The sequence below is a fragment of the Nicotiana tabacum genome, chromosome 15, assembly GCF_000715075.1.
Source record: "Nicotiana tabacum cultivar K326 chromosome 15, ASM71507v2, whole genome shotgun sequence".
NCBI lineage: Eukaryota > Viridiplantae > Streptophyta > Magnoliopsida > Solanales > Solanaceae > Nicotiana > Nicotiana tabacum.
The window spans coordinates 134,098,658-134,122,946 of NC_134094.1; the positions used below are offsets into that span (position 1 = coordinate 134,098,658).

The 24,289-nt window shown below is 34.9% G+C and overlaps 4 protein-coding genes across 7 annotated transcripts; 3 read left to right on the top strand and 1 right to left on the bottom strand.

Moving 5' to 3' along the window:
* The first annotated feature begins 2,726 nt into the window (after positions 1–2,726).
* LOC107811504 (uncharacterized) lies at positions 2,727–7,607 on the top strand. Of its 4 annotated transcripts, none has more exons than XM_016636449.2 (7): positions 2,727–2,846; positions 3,875–4,054; positions 5,939–6,021; positions 6,113–6,199; positions 6,420–6,568; positions 6,651–6,782; positions 7,189–7,607. In XM_016636449.2, exons 2-7 carry the CDS (start codon positions 3,910–3,912, stop codon positions 7,376–7,378), a joined length of 786 nt encoding a protein of 261 aa, XP_016491935.1. In that variant the 5' UTR covers positions 2,727–2,846; positions 3,875–3,909; the 3' UTR covers positions 7,379–7,607. The 4 variants fall into 4 exon arrangements, with proteins under 4 accessions (XP_016491935.1, XP_016491936.1, XP_016491938.1 ...); XM_016636450.2 differs by having other exon boundaries at positions 2,745–2,846; positions 3,880–4,054; XM_016636452.2 differs by lacking the exon at positions 2,727–2,846 and adding an exon at positions 2,859–2,998 and having other exon boundaries at positions 3,880–4,054.
* Positions 7,608–8,435: 828 nt separating this feature from the next.
* On the top strand, positions 8,436–8,771 carry LOC107811505 (photosystem II 5 kDa protein, chloroplastic-like). Its single transcript, XM_016636453.2, has one exon. The coding sequence runs from the start codon at positions 8,436–8,438 to the stop codon at positions 8,769–8,771; it is 336 nt and encodes a 111-aa protein (XP_016491939.1).
* A 349-nt stretch (positions 8,772–9,120) lies between these two features.
* Positions 9,121–11,567, bottom strand: LOC107811502 (uncharacterized). The gene is made up of 4 exons (XM_016636447.2): positions 11,421–11,567; positions 10,445–10,778; positions 9,742–9,842; positions 9,121–9,415 (listed from the first exon to the last, which is right to left on the bottom strand). Exons 1-4 carry the CDS (start codon positions 11,475–11,477, stop codon positions 9,248–9,250), a joined length of 660 nt encoding a protein of 219 aa, XP_016491933.2. The 5' UTR covers positions 11,478–11,567; the 3' UTR covers positions 9,121–9,247.
* Positions 11,568–13,191: 1,624 nt separating this feature from the next.
* Positions 13,192–24,229, top strand: LOC107811503 (glucosidase 2 subunit beta). The gene is made up of 17 exons (XM_075231366.1): positions 13,192–13,398; positions 13,567–13,689; positions 14,979–15,074; positions 15,484–15,723; positions 17,838–18,034; positions 20,882–20,981; positions 21,019–21,035; positions 21,093–21,158; positions 21,491–21,806; positions 21,884–21,988; positions 22,097–22,198; positions 22,323–22,380; positions 22,487–22,555; positions 23,085–23,172; positions 23,269–23,330; positions 23,432–23,483; positions 23,626–24,229. Exons 1-17 carry the CDS (start codon positions 13,290–13,292, stop codon positions 23,686–23,688), a joined length of 1,863 nt encoding a protein of 620 aa, XP_075087467.1. The 5' UTR covers positions 13,192–13,289; the 3' UTR covers positions 23,689–24,229.
* Positions 24,230–24,289: the final 60 nt, after the last annotated feature.

Sequence of the window (24,289 nt, forward strand, 5' to 3'; positions counted from 1 at the left end):
ATGATTTGTAATAGTAATAGATGGTAGAAATTAAGGGGTTTAAGTTTTGTGTCACCGCCGGTGCAATAAATATGTACTTATATGATAAAGTTCTTTCCGGGGACAGTGTAATTTTTTAGCTACGAGATTCATCTGAACTTCGTATTTTTTATGTGGAGCATAGATATGTATTTGACAACTTACTAATATTTCAATAAATACCAAATGTACTCCTTATGTCCTAACTTATGTAACGATGTTTATTTCTGCAGATAATTAAAAAAAAAGACTTTTAAATTTGTGATCTAAAATAAGTCATAAATATTTATATGATTATAAATATTTACTAAATATACAAGTGTGTCGTTTTTTTTTTTTGGAACTGATTAAAAAGAAAATAGTGTCACATAATTTGGGATAAATTAGAAAAATAAAATATTGAAGAGCTAACCTAAATAGCCGCCACTAGTACTAAGTGACTGACTATCAATTGATGTGTGTGTGTGTGTGTATATATATATATATATATATATATATATATATATATATAGAGAGAGAGAGAGAGAGAGAGAGAGAGAGAGAGCTAGAAAAAATTAATAGTAAATCAGGCAGGCTATTTCCATAGAGATCTCAATAATATTTAACAACAATAACAACATTTGGTAGAGGAGAAGCAGTAATGGGCCTAATGTTTTGAAAAATGGACCACAAAATTAGGAGGGAAATCGGAAATAGCCAGATTTACAATTGGTAATTGAAAAATAATTCACAATTTCAAATGTAATCGAAATTTAGCCATTTTTTCATGTAAAGATAAAAATGAACAAAAATATCCTTAAAATCCGGAAAAATTTCAGCATAATATGTTAGAGTTCAATTTTTTACATGAGATTCCAGCATAATGTGCTGGAATTTCATAATGTATTAGAATTCCAACATAATATGCTGGAAGTTTATATGCAGAAACTCCATAATGCAGCATATTATGGTGAAACTTTTCAATGACTTTATAAATGCTGACTATTTTTCAATTACCAGTCTGAAAACTGGCTAGTCCGTGCTATTTTCACTAGAATTACAAGGGAAAGTGCACAGATAGCCACTGATTAGAGATATCTTTATTTTTTAGCCACTATTTTAAAAGTATTTACTCTTTAGCCAGTGCTTAATAAATTTTTACCCGGCGGACAAAACTACCCCTGTGCTAGACGTAGGTGGTGTAAATATTAAGGACATGATGCCCTTAACTTCATGAATGTTGTATAAATATTTAGGACAAAGTGTCCTGTATTTGCACCTTCTGCTGCTAAACTTTAGGACATCATGTCCTTAACTTCATATGTGCATTGTAAATGTTAAGGACATGATGTCCTTAACTTCATGTGTGCAATATAAATATTAAGGACATAATATCATTAACTTGTATTTGCAACTTCGGTTGTTAAACTCTAAGACATCATGTCCTTAACTTCATATATATAGTGTAAATGTTAAGGACATGTAGTCCTTAACTTCATGTATGCAATGTAAATGTTAAAGACATAATGTCCTTAACTTGTATTTGTAAATTCTGTTGTTAAACTTTAGGACATCATGTCCTTAACTTCATGTGTGTAGTGTAAATGTTAAGGACATAATGTCCTTAACTTCATGTGTACAATGCAAATGTTAAGGACATAATGTCCTTAACTTCATGTGTGCAATGTAAATGTTAAGGACATAATGTCCTTAATTTCATGAGTGATGTGTAAATATTAATGACATGGTGTCCTTAGCTTCAGACATGTTGTGTAAATGTTAAGGACATGATGTCCTTAACTTCATGTGTGCAATGTAAATGTTAAGGACATAATAACATTAACTTGTATTTGCAACTTCTGTTGTTAAACTTTAGGACATCATGTCCTTAACTTCATATGTGCAATATAAATATTAAGGACATTGTGTCCTTAACTTCATGTGTGCAGTGTAAATGTTAAGGACATGGTGTCCTTAACTTCATATATGCAATGTAAATGTTAAGGACATAATATCATTTACTTGTATTTGCAACTTTTGTTGTTAAACTTTAGGACATCATGTCCTTAACTTCATATGTGCAATATAAATATTATAGACATGGTGTCCTTAACTTCATGTGTGCAGTGTAAATATTAAGGACATGGTATCCTTAACTTCATGTGTGCAATGTAAATGTTAAGGACAAAATATCATTAACTTGTATTTGCAACTTCTGTTGTTAAACTTTAGGACATCATGTCCTTAACTTCATATGTGCAATGTAAATATTAAGGACATGGTGTCCTTAACTTCATGTGTGCAGTGTAAATATTAAGGACATGGTGTCCTTAACTTCATGTGTGCAGCGTAAATTTTAAGGACATGGTGTACTTAATTTCATGTGTGCAATATAAATGTTAAGGACATAATATCATTAACTTGTATTTGTTTGTTAAACTTTAGGACATTATGTCGTTAACTTCATATGTGCATTGTAAATGTTAAGGACATGGTGTCCTTAACTTCATGTATGCAGTGTAAATGTTAATAACATAGTGTCCTTAATATTTAACATCACTCATGAAGAAAGGGTAAAAAAAACTTTTCGTATCAATTTTAATAGAGTAGTGGCTATATTTGCTCAATATTAAAAATACTGGCTAAAAAGTAAATACCACTTAAAAAAGTGGCTATACCATGCTATTTCTAGAGAATTAGTACATCCTAAAAGGCCCATTTGAGTGGATTAACCACAGGCCCAAATCCTCATTTTCATTGTAATTCTACATCTTGACCCGAATTTCCACAGATTTTGTCTTCACTTTTGAATTCTACCTCATTGCTGCAGTCAATTACTTGAATTACAGGTTTCCCTCTTACCCTTTCTTCGATACATTCTGTCATTTTGCTTTTTTTCTTGTTTCGACATCAAATCCAAAACTCTAATTCTCTTTGAATAGTTCGGCAAAAATCTGTGCTCATTTCGTATTTGCATTTCTCTGTATTCTGAATTTTGCAGGTCCAATTGTACTTTTTCTGTAATTTGCTTACTGTGGCCTTTTTAGACAGAATTATTTGTTGAAAAATGTTATTCTTATTGAGTTTATGATCTGTTTGAGAGGAATCCAAAATTTTAAGTCAGCGAATGCTCATAATTGCTGAACCCATTAGCAACGTGTGTGTGTGTACACATTTGTATATTTACATTGCTCAACTATGTATGTATACACATACACATTTGTATATTAAATTGCTCAACTATATATAGGTCGAGTCGAAAGTAATGGGCACCTGTTGCCAGAGGCGTATGTATTGTTATAGTACCGGGTTCATCTGAACCTAGTACTTTCGACACGGAGTATAAATTAGTATAAAAATTCACCAAAATTGTAACATATAGTGGGTCTGAACCCATAACTTTAAAAATATAATAGGTTCAATACTAAGAACCGGAAATGTTTAACCCATAAAATTGAAATCCTGGATCCGCCTCTGCCTGTTGCACATATACTACCTTAGCCTATATTGGAAAAAGAAATCTTTTGGGGGGTTTCTAATAGTGGCAGATGTAGTGCATTGTCATGGGTTCATCTGAACCCAGTAGCTTTGGCTCATACCCTGTATATATATATTAAAGATTGACTATGTATAATAGATTTCGAACCCAGTTAGTCAAATAGGCTGTGGTAGAATCTCGAACTCATAAAGTTCGAATCTTGGATCCGTCTCTGGTTTCTAACAAGGGTTTTGCCCCACCTTGAATGAAATATTTGGTTGATAAACTTATGATGTATTCTTTGTCAAATACTTGAATGCTTTCTTTTGTCTCTCTGGGTGTATATATTGCATTTGTGTGCTATAGACTGACACGTTTCTGTAAATGTTGTTATGTAAGGAAAGATTCAAACTCAGTGAAGTGAGTTCAAAGTAATGGATAAGGAGAAAATTGAGCAGTTGCAGATTCAAATGCAGCAGTGGTTATATGAAGTTGAAGAATATGTTCACCATATACCTCCTACTCAACTTTATGCTGCAGTCGGGGTCGTCTTATTTACCATGATTTTGTTTCTAATAAGTAAGCTGTTACTGTATTCCTTGACACATTTTGCACTTTAAAGTCTTTCTTGGGTGTGTTCAAATGGCTATATATCCTTTCCTTTTGAGCTCATCTCATGTGCGATTTACTCTTATATTAAATGTATCGTCCTCCGTGTTTGACAATCCATTCTGTTGGGGCAAAAAAGTAACCACTATAAACAGAAGGAGAATTGGGTAGAACTACATTGTGGTTGTACCTTTAAGTGTTCGAGATTTTCCAAATCCTGCGGACTATTAATGCGTACGTCGGCATACTACATCCAGTTATTTACGTAATTCAAGCAGTAAAACCATCAGCTATGTCCTCTTTTGTAACTTGGAAATTATCTTACTGTTCAAGAAATCTCTGTAATGCAACTTAATTTGCATATTGTGAAAAGGAAGTACCTCAAACTTGGAGAAGGATCTAGAAGGATAAGTATTTTAGGAGGTACAGAATAGAGGCGAGATGACTCTACCACATTATTGCCTTCCTTCCAAGTCTGAATTAGCTTTTGAGCCAAGACTTGGCAGAAGATTCCTAATTATTCTGGATAATTGAAAATTCTCATCTTCTTGTACTGGATGGTCAATAGGTTAAAGGAGTCTTAGTGACTCTATTGGAATTTCAACCTATCTATCATCACTGTCATTGCCAATTTAAAGCAACCAATGCTGTCCATTTTCAGCATATCATTTATATCTGTATCAGATCTAATTTCTCTTGACGCAAAGCCCCAGAGTCCCAATATAATATCTCCTGTAGTTCATAGTGCTACTGTCTAGCATATCTTCTTCTTAAGTCAATTTAAAGCACCCAACGCTGTCCATTGTTCAGCAGATCATTTATATATAAATCAGATCTAATTGCTCTTGTCAAAGCCCCAGAGTCCCTTATATAGTGTCTCCTGTAGTTCATAGTGCTACTGTCCAGCATATCTTCTTCTTAAGTCGCTAGGTGCTTTGCTTCTGACTTCATGGTGCTGCTTCTTCCTAACCTTAATGAAATATTTTTGACTTACTAGTGTTCTTCCTTAAGGATGTGTATGACCAATGAAGACAACTGAACCAACAAGTTCATCAATGGCCACTATTGTCTCTGCTGTTGTAATCTATAATTTTTTAAGTGTTATCAAACGTTTGATGCGTTTTGAAATTGCTTTACATATGCTGGATCCATGCTGGGTGATAATGTGATAACAGAAGAAAGGAGTTGTAGTAGTGATGCTTGTAGAGGATATTGATGTAGCCACAAAAGCAATGCAGATTGATTAAAGTTGATGTAGGTGTTGTAATCAATATGTGAACTCTGTTCTTTCTTTTCCTCTGTAAAGACAAGTCATAATAGTTCTGACAGTACGATCATTTGTTACATATGTTCGATGAGTAGATGTTGTCTGGTTGTGGGTGTGAAGTGGAATATGTCAGTGGGAACACTAAGAGTTGGCTTGGGTGTGTAGTGGATTGTGTTAGTGGAAACACGAAGAGGCAAAAAATTGTGATGCCGATATTAACTCTTAGCAACAGTAGTATGTCTCCTGGTATCAGCTGCTGGGAACAATATATAGTTAATAAACTGAGTCACGTGATTGTAATAAATGATTCATGGAGAAGTGAATATAGAAATGAACCACATGCCGTTGAATTAAAATTGTCCTTAAATTACATGCCTCGCTCGGTCTTTCTGTTATTTTCTCCCAAAACATTTTTCTTTCTCTCTGTAAGGAACTTATAGATTAAGTCTTTTTTTAAAATCTACTTCCTTCTTGGTCCCTTCCCCTAAACTTTTATGTCTCTCTTCTGTCCTTAAATGCTCCATGTTACCTGCTGAATTTTTTCTCATCAAAAGCTGAAATTAGAAATTCTTAGTGTCTTTTTGCAGTTTGCCTTTTTAAACGTACAACATCTAATACAATTTTACTCACTGGACTGAGTGGAAGTGGCAAAACTTTCCTCTTCTACCAGGTAAGTGCTGTTGAATGAACGAATGCAGGACCTGATATAAGCTTTTTATAAAAGGTTATGTGACTTTATCTTTTTATGATGTCTGTTATAGCTTAGAGATGGCTCAGCCCATCAGGGTACTGTGACATCGATGGAACCAAATGAAGACAGTTTTATACTACACTCTGAGAGAGAAAAGGTAGTGATGACCGTATGTTTTTCTTTCCCTTTTCCTGCCATGTAACTAGATTATCATTCTTTCAACCTTCAATAAGGGTGGATTTTGTCAAGTGCTAGTAGTCTACCTTGGCTGTACTTAGTTTTTTGCTTAATTGATGTGCGGAAGTGCCATTTATTATATTTGTCCGCAAATGGACTTCACAATTCAAATTTTCAGACCTGTTTTTGTTTGGCTGCAGAAGGGGAAAACAAGACCTGTTCATATTGTTGATGTTCCAGGGCATTCTCGTTTGCGTCCGAAACTAGATGAGTTTTTGCCTCAAGCAGCTGGCATTGTGTTTGTGGTGGATTCAGTGGAATTTTTACCAAATAGCCGTACTGCTGCAGAGTACTTACTTTTAACTATTAATCTTCATATGGATTATTTGCTTGATAACTGATTCTGACATTTTAATGCCGTCTCACAAAAGGTACCTGTATGAAATATTGACAAAAGCAACTGTGGTCAAGAAAAAGATTCCAGTACTTCTCCTGTGCAACAAGGTTGATAAAATAACTGCACATACAAAGGAGTTCATAAGGAAACAGCTGGAGAAGGAAATGTAAGATAACTCTATACTCCCATTTTAGTCAATAGTAGCGATATCGTTAGCTGCTATTTGCATCAGCAAGCTACTCAAGTCCGTGTTCTTAGAGTTTCTGAAACAATATCAGTTGATTATTTCAAAAAATAAAAACTAATGTCAGTTGACTAATGTTAGGTGTAAATATAGGATTATATTTGATAAAAAAAGCGCGTCCTCTACCAGGACTGCCTCATGGGAAAGCTAACTCAATAGTTCTGCATTTTATCCTGTCACGTTTGTTTTCCTTTTATTTCCGTTTTTCTTTATAGCAAACTTTTCCTTATGTCAATGGACTTATCTAAAACTGCTTTAACTTTATGTTGAACTCGGAGTTTTCTGTTTTCTGAATGTGTTCCGCGGTTGTTTTGCCATTGTTATTCAGCGACAAGCTTCGTACATCAAGAACTGCAGTATCTGAGGCAGACATTTCTAACGAGTTTACGCTTGGAGTATCCGGAGAACCATTTGGATTTTCTCAGTGCTGTAACAAAGTAATTGTTGCCGAAGCTTCTGGTTTGACTGGTGAAATCTCTCAGTTGGAGCAGTTCATCAGGGAGAATGTGAAAACTTGACTACACAGTTAGTCAACGACTCGAAGTGCTTTCCTTTTACCCTTTTATTTTCTTCCTCATTAATGAGTATGGAGGAGGAAGAAAAAGACAGTTAGATGGGATGATCAAGATTAGAATAGAATTTGGATAGTCTTATTTTCTCTCTTTATAATTTGATTCATTCAAACTTTGTTAGTTTGTTATGTCTTGAAAAACTTGTTAATGGCAAATGCCTAGCTAGCTTGGACTATCTTTGTGTCTATTTTTGTTGCTCATTCCAATTCCCCTTGAGCCTTGGCGTAACTGGTAAAGTTGCTGCCATGTGACCAGGAGGTCACGGGTTCAAGCCGTGGAAACAGCCTCTGGCAGAAATGCAGGATAAGTTTGCGTACAATAGACCCTTATAGTCCGGCCCTTCTCCGGACCCCGCGCATAGCGGGAACTTAGTGCACCGGTCTGCCCTTTATTCCAGATTCCCCTTTGCTTGTTATTGTTATTACCAGTTGAGGTTGGTTAGTTAACATTTGATAATTGGAAGTTCTTAGGGGAGGCGTTGAATTCTTTTATGGTAGTTGGAGTAAAATGATTGCAAATATTGAGATTATTTTGCTGACTGTTTTCACTCTTTAGGCAAATCAACTGACTAGTTGGAAAAAAATAAAAATGGGGTGGGATGAAAGTGTTCATTGGTTACTAATATTAGAGTTTAAATAAATATTTTGGAAAAGCTAAGGGAACCATAAAACGGTCAAGAAAAGAAAGATAAAAACAAAAGCCAAAAAACATGAAAAGACAATTTGAAACAAAATCGTCCTCAAAATTGGTACCTATAATAGGAGCTCAATAACCACAAATTTTCTTTCCAAGATTGAGCTGTCCACATGGCAAAAAATCATTGGCTCTGAAACCTTTGTTTAGATAAGAAAATGGATAACATACCTTATGGAAATCACTATTTCCTTTTTGTTTCTTACATGTATACATATTTTTAACTAACACCAAAGCCAAACCATTCCTTTGCACAAAACTGAAAGCAAGTAATAAGCAATCAAACTAGGAAAATTTTTGAGTTGATCAAATGGCTTCAATGACAATGACAACCTCCTTGGCAGGCGGCTCCGTCGCGGCCTTGACCAAAGTCCCGGCCGCGAACCGCCGCGGGGTTGTCATGGCGAAGGCAAGCTCAAAGGTGCCATTTGAGGGAGAAAATGTTGTAATGAGCTACAAGAAAGAGAGCAACAACAGTGGCCGGAGAGAGTTGTTCTTCGCCATGGCGGCTGTTGCCGCTAGCTCAGTGGCAAAGGCCGCCATGGCCGACGAGGAGCCGAAGCGCGGCTCCCCGGAAGCCAAGAAGAAGTACTATCAAGTTTGTGTTACAAATCCAACTGCTAGAATTTGCCGCAACGCAAATTAAGAGAGGGGAAGTGTTGTCTTTATTCTTGTTATTATGCGTTTTTTGTTAATGTAAAAAGGAAAAAAAATTAAATAAGACATTGTTAAAGCTTTCTCGTGCAAATTTAGTATTTCAATTACCCTTCTACTATTAAATTGCTTTTTTACTTTTCTAATATATATGTACTACATTGTACATATGTGTATAAACTAATAATCAAATTCGAGAGCGAGGTAGTGCACGATTAGAAACTCAGCGAATAATGAGACCGTTCGTTTTCTCAAATTATATAATAGTTTGAAATTAATCAATAACGAGATCATGCGAGGAGGTGTGGTGGAAGTAAAAGTTTTTATTGGAAACTACTTAAGAAAAGACCATCATCTAAATACCATAAAAACCAATTGTAAGTATTACATTAAACTATGTAAATGAGTAATACATAAAATAACATAATCTTTAAAAGGATAATAGACTATGTATAAAAACACAGGCCTTCAAAATTTTCCAAACACCAATGAGTAATTCTGGCTGGAATTTGGCATTTGCTTTCCTTCATTTTTCTTTAAAAATTCCATTGCTTTTGAGTGAGTTTTGAACCAAAGAAAACCATAGCCCATAGATTTGCCAGTTTCTTTATTTCTAATCACCTCCACAGAAACAAGCTGAAAATAACAAATCAACTAACTAATCAAAATTTACTTCATGTTAAAGAACATAAAAATATGAAATTAGATAATTGACACATGATTTGTATAGAAACTGTTGGGCGATTCCAAAGTGTTAAGCATTAGATGTGTTTAGAGTCGGGTGCTTAGGGCGTAAGCCTCATAAAAATAAGTCTCACGTATGATCCTCCGAACGTTTTGCGAGTGTTCCGCCTAAGGGCGAGCCTCGGGCAATCTCAAAAAAGCCTTTTAAAATACTTACCAGTCTGAAAATTATACTATGAAGAAAGATAAACAGTAAATTATGCTTAAAAATTAATTACCTTTTTGAATGTGTAACAACACTTGTAATAAAGATAATTCTCATCCATCCAGTCCTGCAAATTATTAACCTTAACACAGCAATGCTTCTCTTCTTCACATTCTGCAATAAATAACCCCATATCAAAAGAAAAAAAATAAAATATAAGGTGACCAACTAAATTTTAGGTGAATATTGTTTAAAAACATAAAAATTATTCCATACGTTTAAACAATAATAGCCTTTCACTTTCTCAAGTCAATTTTATCAAATTAGTATCTTTTGAAGGAAAAATACTAAGAGTTTTAAGAAATATGAAAAATAATTTTATTTTTTTAATCTCCTAAACAATTTTACAAGAATTTCTACTCATAAACTGAATAAGAAAATGGAGTGTTATTTTTAGTAGAGTTTGACTTTTATGTATCAATATTGTACATACTATCATGTTTAGGTGACCTACAATAGCATGTTATTCACTATAATAATAATCTAATTTATTAATTTAAAAAAAATAACATAAATAACATACTATAGCAAGTTAAAATACATTATTTTTGTAAGAAATTCACTACTAAAATAACGAAAATTTCCGATGGACATTCCGTCGGAAATCCCTTGGAATCGGCTGTCGATAGAAAATTTCCATTTTTTAGTAGTGATTCGTACATCGTCGTCAGTATATATAAGTTAAATTATTTTTGATAATAAAGAATATAAGTTACCTGAGAGTTTCGGCGCATAAGGGGCAAGTCGAAAAATCTCAACTTTATAACCAGTGTTGATTTTTTCCCAGACCTTAGCTTGATAATGAAGAATTTTCCTAGAAGATAAATCCACGACTTCCAAAGTAATATAATAAATTGCACCAGCAGTAGGTTCAAAATTAACATTCATAATTCTCAATAATTCCAACTTTGAATTCTCTGATTTCTCATTGTATTTATCTACTGCAAAAGTTGTAGCTTTCTTTGCTTTTTCAAAAGCTTCAGAATCTTGGCCAATTTTCACTATTCCACAAGATGTTTTCCAACCAAAATCGTTCATCACATAGAAACCCTACATATTTTCATTTAAAAAAAAAATTATCAAAAAGAGGAAGAAATTAAAAAGTATTCAACAGCCAAGGAAATAAAGAAGAAAATTGAAGTAAACAATATCAAAACCTTAGAGACCATATAGCTACAACTAAAACATAATACTAATAAAAGTGAAATTACTAAAAAAGCAAAGAAAAATCGTACTTGTTGGATAGCAAGAAAGGGGAAAAAATTACTGTCTATTGATTATATATGATGCATCATAAGCGTGCTAATATGTGATAAGGGGTTAGGGATGAGTAGATATAAACAGTGGCGGACCCAAATTTTTTACTAAAAAAATTCAAAATATAAAGTAATAAATACATGAAGAAGGCAAGGATTCAACATAAAGCTAGTATATATATGTAAAAAAAATAATTAAAACTACATAATGTAATTTTTCGATGTGAATTGACTTCTCTTAAATAAGGCTAGCTCCATCCTAGGATATAAAGGCAGTTATAACAGATTAACATTCGCGAAAAAAGTATTATACTAGCTTAGAATAACAATAACAACAAGAATAACACATATAACACAACAAACGGTTCACGTAATTGACGAAAATTTTATAGGTAAAATTTAACAAAAAAAAACTGAAAACTTAGATGAAGATTACCTGACTCTCAATTACATCTTCAAGGTATTCACTTTGTTCGAAAGTATACGTTGCCATGAAAATTGGTAATGAAGAAAAAGTTTGTTCTTAATTCTTATTGGTGAAGAAGAAAGAGATTAATTAATTGAAGATGAAAACAAGAAGTATAAGAGGAAAGAACCAAAATATATATAATAGGTGTTATAACCAACATTTATATGATAAATCCCATGCCAACAAGGAGTAGGAAGCAAGAAATTAAGTTTTATTCCTTTTAGGATTTTAACTAATAATTAGGGGGCGAATCCAGGTTAGTCGCGGCCTAATGAGTGTATAGAACATTAGGTGTAAAACAATTTTTTTTTTAATATAGAATTGTTTTTTGGTTGGTTGAAAAAATGTTAAAAAACTCCAACTTCCTAAAAACTATCCTGTAGTTCGTTGAAAAATAAATTAAAACTCTAGTTAACTTTGCTAACAGTACTTTTGTAATATTTGAATTATTTTTTTCATTAATTATTGTAATTAATTGACTTCATCCTCAATATAGAACTAGAACATAAATAAAAAAGAAAGTCAAAGGAAAAGTAAACGATATAGAAAAAAAAAAAGACATTCAATTATCATGATTCATGCCATTGTTGGTATCATAAAGTCTGAAAATTAAGTTTTGAAGTGGCAAAGTGCTTGAGGAAACAAAACGGCCCCTTTCCCCTGGCATCACCTCACAAAAATAATTGTAATACAAAATAATTATTATTTAAAATAGAGGTATATTTATAATATACATTATGTATGCTTGAAAACTTTGTTCAATTATTTTGTTCCAACATTATATATGCCTGGAAATTATGTTTCCCTTTTTTACTTTATAAATAAGATTTATTTATTCCATAGGTAAGTTCATAATATAGAGTTAAAAAAAATTTATGATATCAAAAAAAGATAAAGGTTGAAATTTAGAGGTAAAATATATTTGGCCAGTGAAAGTTTGAGAATTTTAGTTAAATGACCTTCTGAGTGTTATAAAAATAGTTAAGTGATTTTTCTGTTACAAACAAAAGAATGTTTCTTCATTTTTGGTAAAATCAAGTCCAGCGCGAAGACATTCATAAATAACTCAACCGTCTTACTAGTAATTTAGATAGTTAAGTGATCATTTGAATAATGGACTCTCGATAAATATAAAGAAAAGTTTTTCATGTTGGGTATTGGACAATATGTCACAACCAACAACAATAACAAAACTTACGCCTTAGTTTCAACCAAAATTCGGGTTCACGATATAAATTCTCACTCTCAACTCATATTATTATAGCCGAAAAAGAATGAGAGTACTAATGGAAATAAGTTTTTCATTTTATATATAAAATATTTTTTCCTTGTATTAAATTTATAGCTCACTGAAAAACGTTGTTTAAGGGGATTATCAGTCCCATTCCAAAAGTAAACGGGTGTTATTTCCCAATCCTTAGGGCCGTTTAGTTGGGAAACAAGTTATCCTATAATTAAGTATTCTGAGATTGGTTATCCAGAAATTAGTTATTCTACCCTCTCATAGGGATAAAAAATACTATAATCCTGGGATAACTAATCCCGGAGTAGTTATACCACAATTAAATTCATCTCAAATTTAATATCGGGATTAATTATCCCTTATCTCTCGTGCCAAACAAGCCCTTAAATGCTAATGGGGTTATGTGGAATTTACTCAAAAAATAAAATAGTAGAGAAGACTGCTAAAACGTCACCGTTTTAAAGTACCCACCAATGGAGGTCGATCTTTCAATTCTAAACTGAAGAAAAAACTCTTTTGATTGGGCTGTCCGTAATGGTGATTTACAAATATACATAAGATAAGAGAGCTCCAATTGCATAATTTTGGTGAAAATGATGAAAATAAAATTTCAATTCATCTTATTACTTTCTTTTATAATTTATTCAATTGACAGATCCGTATCTCTTCCTTCAATTGACAGTCTCGGAATTTCCCCTCAAGGTTTTCCCATTAATTTGTCATACACTCATTTTTTTGTTTCAATTTATTTTCCTTAAAAATAATATAAATATTCAATCTTTGCTTTTTAATGGGATTACTGATGATCCATTTCGTGATTTTATAATTTTCCGGTGAAAATATTCGTTATTTTTTACTGTTGAAGTACAGATGAGAATTATTACAAGGGTTTATCATTGGGTGCTATAAAATGCAAAGATGGGTCCAAGAAATTCACCAAGTCTCAGTTCAATGATGATTTTTGTGACTGCCCTGATGGGTCCGACGAGCCAGGTGTGTGTTTGTGTGAGTGTGTGTGTGTTTTCCCTACTTTCCCTCTTATCACTTGTTCCTTTGTTTATGCAAAAAATATGCATTTGTAGTGCATTTCAATCTATCGTGTCAATTTCAAATGCTGAACTATGTAGATCACTAGAGAAAAACTTCCATGTATTTAGTTTAGGTTTGTAAACTGCCCCTCATGGAACCTTAGCACAACGGTAATAGCTGCTGTCGTGTGACCAAGAGGTCACTGGTTCAAGCTGTGGAAACAGATACGTACGATATAGATCCAATGTGGTACGGCCCTTCACCGGAACCCATAGATAAGAGGAGCTAAGTGCACCGGGCTGCCCTTTATAGTGCCTCTCATGTGGGAGCCTGATTGTTTATCTCGGTCCTAGCATGTGAAAAGGTTTTGCTTGTGCAGTTGTTGAGACTCAAACCACTAGGATCTCTACATGCTCTGATAGCAATATAAGTTGCTTTAACCACAGTATCTAAAAATGGACATCTTCCCTTATTTATTTTAGGTCAGCAACACCATAGTTGGGTTTGACTATACGAATCCTCTATATGCATTTCACATACTGGGGCTCATTTCATGCAAATACTAAATAATTTGTTATTTTAGAAAATTGAGGATTTATTTGCTGTACATTTCAGAGGCAATATTATGTTCTGACGAGCCATGTGTGCGCCCCCCCCTCCCCCCCAATGATCCCTCTTTTTTCACTCGCTCCTTTGTTTGTGCAAAAATATGCATTTCTTGTGCATTCAATCAATCAACTATGCATCCATTTTAAATATCGAACTATGTAGACCACTACAGAAAGGCACTTCCATTTCCCTTATTTATATTAGGTTTGCAAAGTGCCCCTCATGCGGAGCCTGATTTTTTATCTCGGTCCAAGCATGTGAAAATTTTTCGTTTGTGGTGTTGTTGGGACTCGAACCACTGGGATCTCTGCATGCCCTGATAGCAAAATAAAATTGCTTGAACCATCTTGTCCAAAAATGGACACTTGCATTTGTTTATTTATTTATTTAATATTGGAGGTCAGTAAGAACATAGTTGAGTTTGACTATATGATCCTCTATATATATTTCGGCTTATTGGCTTATTTCATTCAAATACTAAATAATTCGTCTTTTTAGAAAATTAAGGATTTATTTGCATAGCATTTCAGAGGCAAAAGTATGTTAGAATTTCTTTTGGGTTCAAAGATGTTTGCTTTACCTTTTTTGGCTCTAATATGTGCATGTCGTTGAATGTTGTTTGTGCTTGATGATTGGTTTTGCAGGGACTTCGGCATGCCCTACTGGGAAGTTTTATTGCAAAAATACAGGACATGTTCCTATCTTCATATACTCATCTAGGGTTAATGATGGCATTTGCGGTATGAATCATTGCGCTCTTGCCTTTCTGTATAGTGTTTGATTAGCATCTTTTTATTTCTACGTCACAGTGCTTTGTGTGATTTGCAATAGTGCATTTTTAGTAACTGCAAAGATGTTTGAATGACGATCAATACAGAAGTGCTTATGAATAAAAAGAAAAAGGACGGTTGCACATCACCTATCTTTCAAATCCAGGACAAGCAAAGTTTCATAAATTTTCGGTTTTTGAAGAATTCATTGTTAGTATAGGATATTACTTCTTACATAAATAACCATTGTAGAATGATTTTTATTGCCTTTGGACTATCTTTGGCAATCTCTTCCTGTCAATTAAATCATATTTTTGTGTATATTCATGTTTCTCAAAATTTAAATCCTATTAACTATCATAATGGCACAATTGAGCAGATTGTTGCGACGGAAGTGATGAGTATGATGGTAAAGTTAAGTGCCCAAATACATGTTGGGAGTTCGGCAAAGTAGCTAGAGAAAAATTGAAGAAAAAGATTGCAACGTATCAGGAAGGTATAACTCTAAGGAGGAAGGAGGTTGGAGAAGCTAAACTTGCAATAGCAAAGGAGGAAGATGAACTATCTAAGCTGAAAAATGAGGAGAAGATACTTAAAGAGACAGTTGAGCAGCTTAAGGGTAATTTTTTTTTTTTTTGAGAATGAGCTTAAGGGTAATTTTCTCTTCCCACAAGTAAGATTGTACTTGAGAGGATTACTATCCTAGCTTGATGAATGCCACCTACATTTCTTTGTTATGTTACTATCACTCCAGATTGGGGCCGGTTTGCATATCTCTGGAAAATGGTTCTTTCTGATATTGATCTTTTCTACGTTATGGTACAAATGCAACAAGCCTAAATAGAAAAGAGAATGGACCTCATTTCCTACATTTCCTCATTTTTATGTATGACCCTCCTAATTTGGAGAATCAATTTTTTTTTTTGCATGTAAGCAAGTCTTTTAGGAATCCATACTAAAAGAATGGCCTCTATACTGCCAGCTAGCAAAGAAATGCACCTTCTCTGGTGCTTCAGGAATCCACAAAAAAAAGAATAAGGAAGGTCGTCACTTCCCCTCCTCAAAACTCTCTAATAGCACAATCTTACTGTGAAGAAACCATTCTTTCCTGCCTCTTTCAATAGTCTCTGCACGTCATTGAGATCTTTTCCCTGTATAAGAGCCCAAGCAAGCTTTGAAGATATACCATGTTCCAATCTTTCAATTTTTTCCTGAATACGAGGTGCCATACAGCTCATGCTCTCTGCTCCCTGTATAAATAACAACTGGTTCCTATACGGTACCTCTCCGTAAGGCTAATCCAGCACTTAAAAGCAGATACTGATTTGACCATAGAAAACTATTCTAGAAAAGACTATAAACTGTTCGTTATACATATTTTGTTAATTTATAGGGAAAATTCTGAGTAGATACCTAATAGTAGGGGTGTACAAAGAAAACCGATAAACCGCATCAAACCGATAATCCGAGTCAAACCGGAAAAAAAACCCGATGTGGTTTGGTATTGGAAAATAAAACCCGACCATAATTGGTTTGGTTTGGTTTTAACTAAAAAAAGTCAAACCGAAACCAAACCAACCCGATAGTACATTTATATAATTTTTAAAAATATTTTATACATATAAATATTTATTGTAATGTAATTTATAAATTTTTCTTAAACTTTTTCACAGTTTTATTTTTTAACGCATTATTTCAAGTTTAGACTTAACATTCTTGAATGGTAAATAAATTTTATAGCCCATAAATGTAGTAACTCAAATAAAGTTCAAATTAATACTAATGCTAACAAAAGAAATTCAATTCAATACTAGGAATGACGATAGTGTTGGATAATTATTTTAGTTTTACATTGGTTTATAATGAAAATGCATAACTTAATTTATCTTTTTCTTTAGTGCTTAGTTATGTAATTAATATTAGTACTTATTAGCTATACTTATTTTAGCATAACCTATATAGTATTTTTAGATTATGTTAATTTTCATTATGGCTTATTAATTAGCAATATTTATTTTATGTAATTTTATTATTTTATCTTTGTTATTGAATATTTTAGTATAATGCTATGATTTATCTCATATTATTGTGTTAGTTTCTTGGAAAACACATTATATAGTTGTATTTTACTAGGACTTAAGAAATATTTGGAGCACAAGTTACATATTTTATGCTATGAAGACTTTACCGGAAAAAAAATCCGAAAACCCGAAAAAACCCGAAAACCCCGAGAAAAACCGAGATTGAAAAACCCGACTTTGTTGGTTTGGTTTGGTTTATAAATTTAAAAACCCAACACCATTGGTTTGGTTTGATAATTGAAAAATCCGAACCAACCCGACCTATGTACACCCCTACCTAATAGTTCCCTGATCTTAGACCTTGTGGAGTAGTATTTACACCTATGCCAAGTAGAGCAAGCTTCAAAACTTATTAATGATATCATTGTCACTTTTCTTGTTGTCCATTTTCCACAGATGACATGAGAAAAGTCCAATTTTTTTGTGTATTATTGAATTCTCACGCACTAATATCTCTTTTTCTCCTAGCAAGGTGATAGCTCATAAACAGTTCAATAATTTGCTTTTTGTCATTTCTTATAAGTTCACTGCTCCCGATCTAGAGAGAAAAGAACAAATAAAGAAGGCTGAGGAGAAACAACCTTGATATCTTATAAACAGTTCAATAATTTGCTTTTAATCATTTCTTATAAGTTCACTTCTCTTGATTTAGAGAAAAAAGAACAAATAGAGAAGGTTGAGGAGAAAGAACGGTTAAAGAGAGAAAAGGAAGAGAAGGATCGAAAGGAAGCTGATGATGCTAATCTAGACGCAAGCAAAGCTGAGAAGGAAACTGAAGTTCACGAAGAAGCCGTGAAGAGTGACATCCATGATAAGATTGGCCTCCTAGAAGACTCTCCTTCCATAAAGGTTAGTTATTTTATATTTATAGTAGTTACACTATTAGATGATGTTAAACATGTGCCAAATTAAGTAAGGATATCAGAATATCTCATGGAAGTAGATAGTGGAACTTGGGAAAATACCTATGGTCTGCTGACTGATTTTTTTCCCTCCACATGTTTAAGACATTTGATTTTCCACATCTCTGTTGCACCCTAGTCCCTATCTACTTTTTATTTTGCAGTTTTTAGATATCCAAGCTATCAAAACCTATTTATGATTTTAGAAAGTAAAATTTTCTTTCACGGGTATAAAACTTGGTATCCTTACTTGATTCATCCACAGAAATGTCTATCAGAAGGAGGAGGCTTGCAATTTGTCCCATGCTTAAAAGAAGGATTACAAAATAGATATAGACAAAGGGCCGCATCTACAAAATTACCATAAAAGAAGAAATACAATCATTAACAAACTTCTAGGTGTGGAGGTTTTTACTGTTAATTTTTTATGGTTCCTCGCTGGGCTGTTAGCTCTTTAATTGTGGGCATTAAATGCCTGAAAAAGAAGGGACGATGTGAGGAAGTCTTGTGTCAACCATAACAAGACTAGACATTGCGAACATTTAGCTTGTTGGGAAACTTTGTGATAATTTCCACCAAGTTCTGAAGTCTTTATGGGAGAAGCAAACAACAACAACAACAACAACAACCCAGTGTAATCCACAAGTGGGGTATGGGGAGGGTAGGATGTACGCAACCTTACCCCTACCCTGGAAGGGCAGAGAGACTGTTTCCGATAGACCATCGGCTAAAAAAGGTGAAAGAAGCCCTGATAGCAAGTAATAGCAAGACAATATAATTAGAAAACTAAATCGAAGATATCAACAGAAAATATGAAAGAGGTATCGATCACAAGTAATAGCAAAACAATATATTTAGAAAACTAAATCCAAGGTAGCAAACGAGAATATGAACGAAGTACTGCTAGCAAACTATGGAATTACCAATGGCAAGCAATAACAGAACAAGAAATGTGATAATAGCAAACTAAGGATAAATGCGTACCGTACTAACACTAATACTATCGAACTACAACAACAACAACAACAACAATCCCACTAGTGGGGTCTGGGGAGGGTAGTGTGTACGCAGACCTTACCCCTACCCTGGGGTAGAGAGGCTGTTTCCGATAGACCCTCGGCTCCCTCCCTCCAAGAACTCCCCACCTTGCTCTTGGGGTGACTCGAGCTCACAACCTCTTGGTTGGAAGTGAAGGGTGCTTACCACTAGAGCAACCCACTCTTGTCTAATACTATCGAACTAGAGAAGACAAAAGGGAAACACACGACTACCTACTAACCTTCTACCCTAATCTTCAACCTCCATACCGTTCTATCCAGGGTCATGTCCTCGGTTAGCTCAAGCTGCGCCATGTCCCGCCTGATCACCTCTCCCCAAGACTTCTTTGGCCTACCTCTACCCCTCCTCTTACCCCCCAAGGCCAACCTCTCACACATCCTGTTTGGGGCATCTGTGCTTCTCCTCTTAACATGCCCGAACCATCTCAGCCTCACCTCATGCATCTTTTCCTCCACAGGGGCCACTCCTACCTTGTCCCGAATAACTTCATTCCTAATTCTATCCAACCTAGTATGCCCATACATCCATCTCAACATCCTCATTTCAGCTACTTTCATCTGCTGGACATGGGAGTTCTTGATTGGCTAGCACTCTGGCCCATACAACATAGCCGGTCTAACCACTACCTTGTAGAACTTACCCTTAAGTCTCAACGGCACATCCTTATTACACAAGACACCGGAAGCGAGCCTCCACTTCATCCACCCTGCTCCGATACGGTGTGTGACATCCTCATCTATCTCCCCGTCCTTCTGAACTTTATGGGAGAAGGTGATCTGGATTACGTTTGACTTGAGGGAATTTAACTTACTTCCTCGATTAGTCATTTATTCATTCCTTGTGTCCTTAAAAACTAAAGGCAATGGTATATCTTTTTAAGTAATCTGAAGCAAGTATGACTTAAATGAATATAAGTATCTCCTCAATATGCTATTCTTTCATTCCTTGTGTCCTTGGAAGTGAAAGTCAATGCTGTGTGTTTAGTGAAGATTTTGGCCTAGAGATGCCACATCTTTTCTTTTCTATGAATGATTATGTAGCTTCGCACTGCTTCATTAGCTCCAATATCAATAATAAGGTACTCTATTCACATTTCAAAGGAGGCTTCTTTTAACAATTTACAATTTGCGGCTTCATGAGATCTTCATATTTGGAGTTGGGCTTCGTGCTTGCGATTCTTTCTACTCCCACCTCTTCCTTTCCTTAACCCTGTTGGAAAATGCTAAGGATTTACCTAATCGTGGCTCCACAAAGTGTAGAACTACTGACAAAGGATGTTTTATGGTTCCAAAATCCTGAAGTTTCCTTATTTTTAGTGGTGAATCTATTTTACATTGCTCTTTCACAAGGATATGCAGGATACCTAATTTGGTTTTTGTGACAGATGTGTTATGTCCCATTATGCTTAGCATTTTTCTTTATGATAAAGTTCTGTAAACATTGTGAGATGTGCAAATTTGGCTGCAGGCTGGGGTACTCCTTTTGTTTAGAAGTAGAACTTTTCACTTTCTAAGAGATTTACGACTGTGCACACTCTGGAGATAATAATGCTGTTGAGCATAATAGCTAATGGGTCATTTAGTAAATGTAGAACTGACTCTAGATGTTCGTATTGCAACATTATCTATTATCTCCAAATAGTTGCTGTAAAACTTGTATGTGCTTTTTGGTAAACAAGTCTCCTTGATTATTCTTTGTTGCTTGATCTAGTACTTATGTTATATATTTATACCAGGATGTGGTGGAAGGCCATGACAAAAATGTGGATGAAGTACAGCATGGTGACCATTCTGTGAACAATGAGTTTCCTGTTGATGAGGTAGAGCATGCACCTTGTTAGGATCGGGAATCCGGGTTGTTGTCTTAGAGAAGCCCAGGTTTCTTCACATGTGATCCTGTAAAAGTATTTGGTTTATCATGACTAACCAGAATCTCGTTTTGTATAGCATCCTGAAAAGAAAGAGGAGGCGTCCATCATCAATGATAAAGCTGATGTTAGTAGCCGAAATGAGGTATAGCTATTGATTTTAAAGTACCGTGTTTTAGTGGATGATATACCGAATACTTTTTATCTCCTTAAGCTTAATGTCAGCGAAGGGCATAACCCCTCTCTCTTCTGCTCTTCTGTACGGTGTTAAGTAATATTTTGGAGAATCAGAGAAAGTCCTAAGTAGTGGTCCTCTGATGTCTTTTGCGTCTTCTCCTGGGTGAACAATTGATTTACTTTTCTAATCAAAGCATATGGAATTTGTCACTATATGACATATATTATTCTCCTGTGGTCAGGGATTTTGATCAACGATGTTAACATTCTTAATTTTGTGATTCATTTTTATGTTTTTAGGAGAAAGATGCTTCTGAAAATACAGAGTCACTGTCAAAGGAAGAGTTAGGTCGTGTTGTTGGTTCTCGTTGGTTAGGAAAAAAGAGCGAGCAGGAAATTGAGGAGGTTGGTGCTGGTACAGATATTAACTATGATAACCATGAGGAGGTGCTACCTGATACCCATGAAGAGGAGTATAACGGATATGATTCTGAGGTTGATGAACACAAGTATGACGATGATGACAGTGAGGACCAAGTTGAAGATTTTGTTGGAGAGGACCATGATTCAAGTTCTTCACATAAGTCCGAGTCTGATGATGATTCTGATTTCGCAGGTACGCAGGACAGCAATCTATTGCATTTGATGCCTACAGCTAGTACCTATTTAATTTGTTATTTTTTAATTATCCAGATATTACAGCCACAAGTAGTCCTTCGTGGATGGAGAAGATGCAACAAACTGTAAAGAGCATTTTTCGAGCTGTCAATTTGTTCCAAACTCCAGCGAACATTTCTGGTAGTAATTGAGGTTTCATCCATTTTTCTGCTCTTGTAGTCTAATGAGGAGAAAAAGAATAGTCTGAGAAGGAAAATGATGGATGATGTTTTGTTTTTGCTCTCGTAGATGCTGACCAGATACGCAAAGAGTATGATGAGTCAAGTTCTAAGTTGACAAAAATCCAATCGAGGATATCTAGCTTGACGGAAAAGTTGAAACAAGATTTTGGTATGGAAATTCATGTATTTTTGTTTATTAATGTTCTTCTTCCTTGTGGATATTTTCATAACTTTCCTTCTATAAGAAGAAGGCGAATAATTTTGCATATGCTGAACCACTAGTTCTATTGCAGGACCGGAGAAGGAATTCTACTCATTCCATGGTCAATGTTTCGAGAGCAAGGAGAACAAGTGATGAATCTTTCATTGTCTTGTTAACCTAAGTCTTAGTTTTATTTTTAGTAATATATTACTAAGTTATTCTTTAGCAGGCACTAACTTTTTTTTTTTACTTAAGGTACACGTACAAGATTTGCCCTTTCAAAGAAGCTAGCCAAGTTGAGGGCTACAGTACAACTCGTTTGGGGTAGGTTCTTTAACATCTCAAGTATATGCATTATCTGCGTCGTTCTGTGCAGCAAATTTTAGTTGATTGTCTCTGAAGTAGAAGACAAGCATGACTAGTACTGCAAATATCCTTTCACGATTCTGGAGTACTTTCTGCACTTTGTTATCCTCTCTTTAGTTTAGATATTGATGGCAGACCTATCATAGAAATGATAAAACCGTTTGATAGCTAGCCATCTTATTTCTATGATAAGAACGCAGCACGCGTGATGTGTGGGGTAGGCGCATGTCATGGGTTCGAATCCTGCTGCAGACAAAAGCGAAGAAGGGTAGAGGGGGATATTATCCATCGAGTTTTGAACCATGCGCCACTGTCCCTCGGGGATTTCTCATTCATAAAAAAGAGAGAGACAGCTTTACTTGATTTTAGGTTTGACGTGTATAATTATGATCTGGAATTCCTTTTCGAGATCTTTATCTTTCTGCCTGAATGTTATAAGCTCAGAACTCATCATACTCCTTTTTTCTTTCTCCCTTGCTTCATCAAGAAACTGGGATAAATTTGAGGATTCCTATAAAACCATGCAATTTTCAAATGGTGACCATTGCTGGAATGGGCCAAATAGAAGTTTAAAGGTGAGGATACCTTACTAATTTGATGATCGGCATTCACTCTTAAGCATTCTTCTTAAGATCCATTATTGCCTTCTAAATTGTTTTTGATTTGTACAGGTCAAATTAAGGTGTGGTTTGAAAAATGAGCTTACTGATGTAGATGAACCTAGCCGCTGCGAGTAAGCATTTATCTATGTTTATATAAGCAGAATCTTGCATGATTTATGTGCTTAGTGAATTTTTTGTGCACTTTAATCTGACGTGTAGTTTGTTATGGCAGATATTTATCCTTTTTGTCTACACCGGCACTTTGTCTGGAAGAAAAATTGAAGGTGCTCTTCTTAACCACTATATCGGCTGCCCACCCCGGCACCCCCTACAAAAGCTTCTTCTAACACTGTATATATAATCTCCTCTTATTACATTAACTACTTATCGTAAAACTTCTAATGGTGAAATATCGAAATGTGATAGGAAATACAAGATAAACTAGAAACGATGAACAGGGAACAACCACATGGTCATGATGAACTGTGACCCCTCCAGTATGCTGTGGGAATGCCACCATTGACCTCAAGGGATGCAAAAACTGGCGAAGTAGACGTATGGGAATGCCACCATTGACCTCGAGGGATGCAAAAACTGGCGAAGTAGACGTATTGTCTCAAGAAGAGTATTAACGATATGAAGTCGTATCTCTTTACATTTTTTTGCTCTGGATCTCACTTCCTTATGTAGTTGCCAACACTGCTTCAAGCAAGAATGTAGGAGAGAGATGGCTTGAGGCTTTTTTTGAGATTTTCTTGGATGACTGTGGCCAGGATTAGGACACAGTTATCCCTTTTAAGGACTTATATCTTCGACTCGTTCGGACTTACAATACGATGTTCATTGGGTTAGGAAAGATGACCACTGAGGCCATGGCTGGTGCTCAGATGGTCATGGTTATAGCAAATTATTGTACTATATTTTTCAAGTTATCATATCAAGCTTGATATAGAGAGTTTACTTGCGAGCTTAACCTGATAGTGTAAAAATTCTTTACAATGTCGGCACAAAATCATAAATTCAGATGTACGGAAGACATGAGCTCCATCTCCATCTGGTAAGATTTAAGAATTTGTTTCTTCATTTCAAG

Coding starts and splice junctions, on each gene's coding strand:
- LOC107811504 (XM_016636449.2), top strand. CDS start 3,910: ATGGATAAGGAGAAAATTGAGCAGTTGCAGATTCAAATGCAGCAGTGG. Junction 4,055..5,938: donor CATGATTTTGTTTCTAATAA/GTAAGCTGTTAC, acceptor GTCTTTTTGCAG/TTTGCCTTTTTAAACGTACA. Junction 6,783..7,188: donor AAACAGCTGGAGAAGGAAAT/GTAAGATAACTC, acceptor ATTGTTATTCAG/CGACAAGCTTCGTACATCAA.
- LOC107811505 (XM_016636453.2), top strand. CDS start 8,436: ATGGCTTCAATGACAATGACAACCTCCTTGGCAGGCGGCTCCGTCGCG.
- LOC107811502 (XM_016636447.2), bottom strand. CDS start 11,477: ATGGCAACGTATACTTTCGAACAAAGTGAATACCTTGAAGATGTAATT. Junction 10,779..11,420: donor AAGATGTAATTGAGAGTCAG/GTAATCTTCATC, acceptor GAAAATATGTAG/GGTTTCTATGTGATGAACGA. Junction 9,416..9,741: donor GTTGTTACACATTCAAAAAG/GTAATTAATTTT, acceptor TGTTATTTTCAG/CTTGTTTCTGTGGAGGTGAT.
- LOC107811503 (XM_075231366.1), top strand. CDS start 13,290: ATGATGAAAATAAAATTTCAATTCATCTTATTACTTTCTTTTATAATT. Junction 22,381..22,486: donor TTCGAGAGCAAGGAGAACAA/GTGATGAATCTT, acceptor TTTTTACTTAAG/GTACACGTACAAGATTTGCC. Junction 23,173..23,268: donor GGCCAAATAGAAGTTTAAAG/GTGAGGATACCT, acceptor TGATTTGTACAG/GTCAAATTAAGGTGTGGTTT.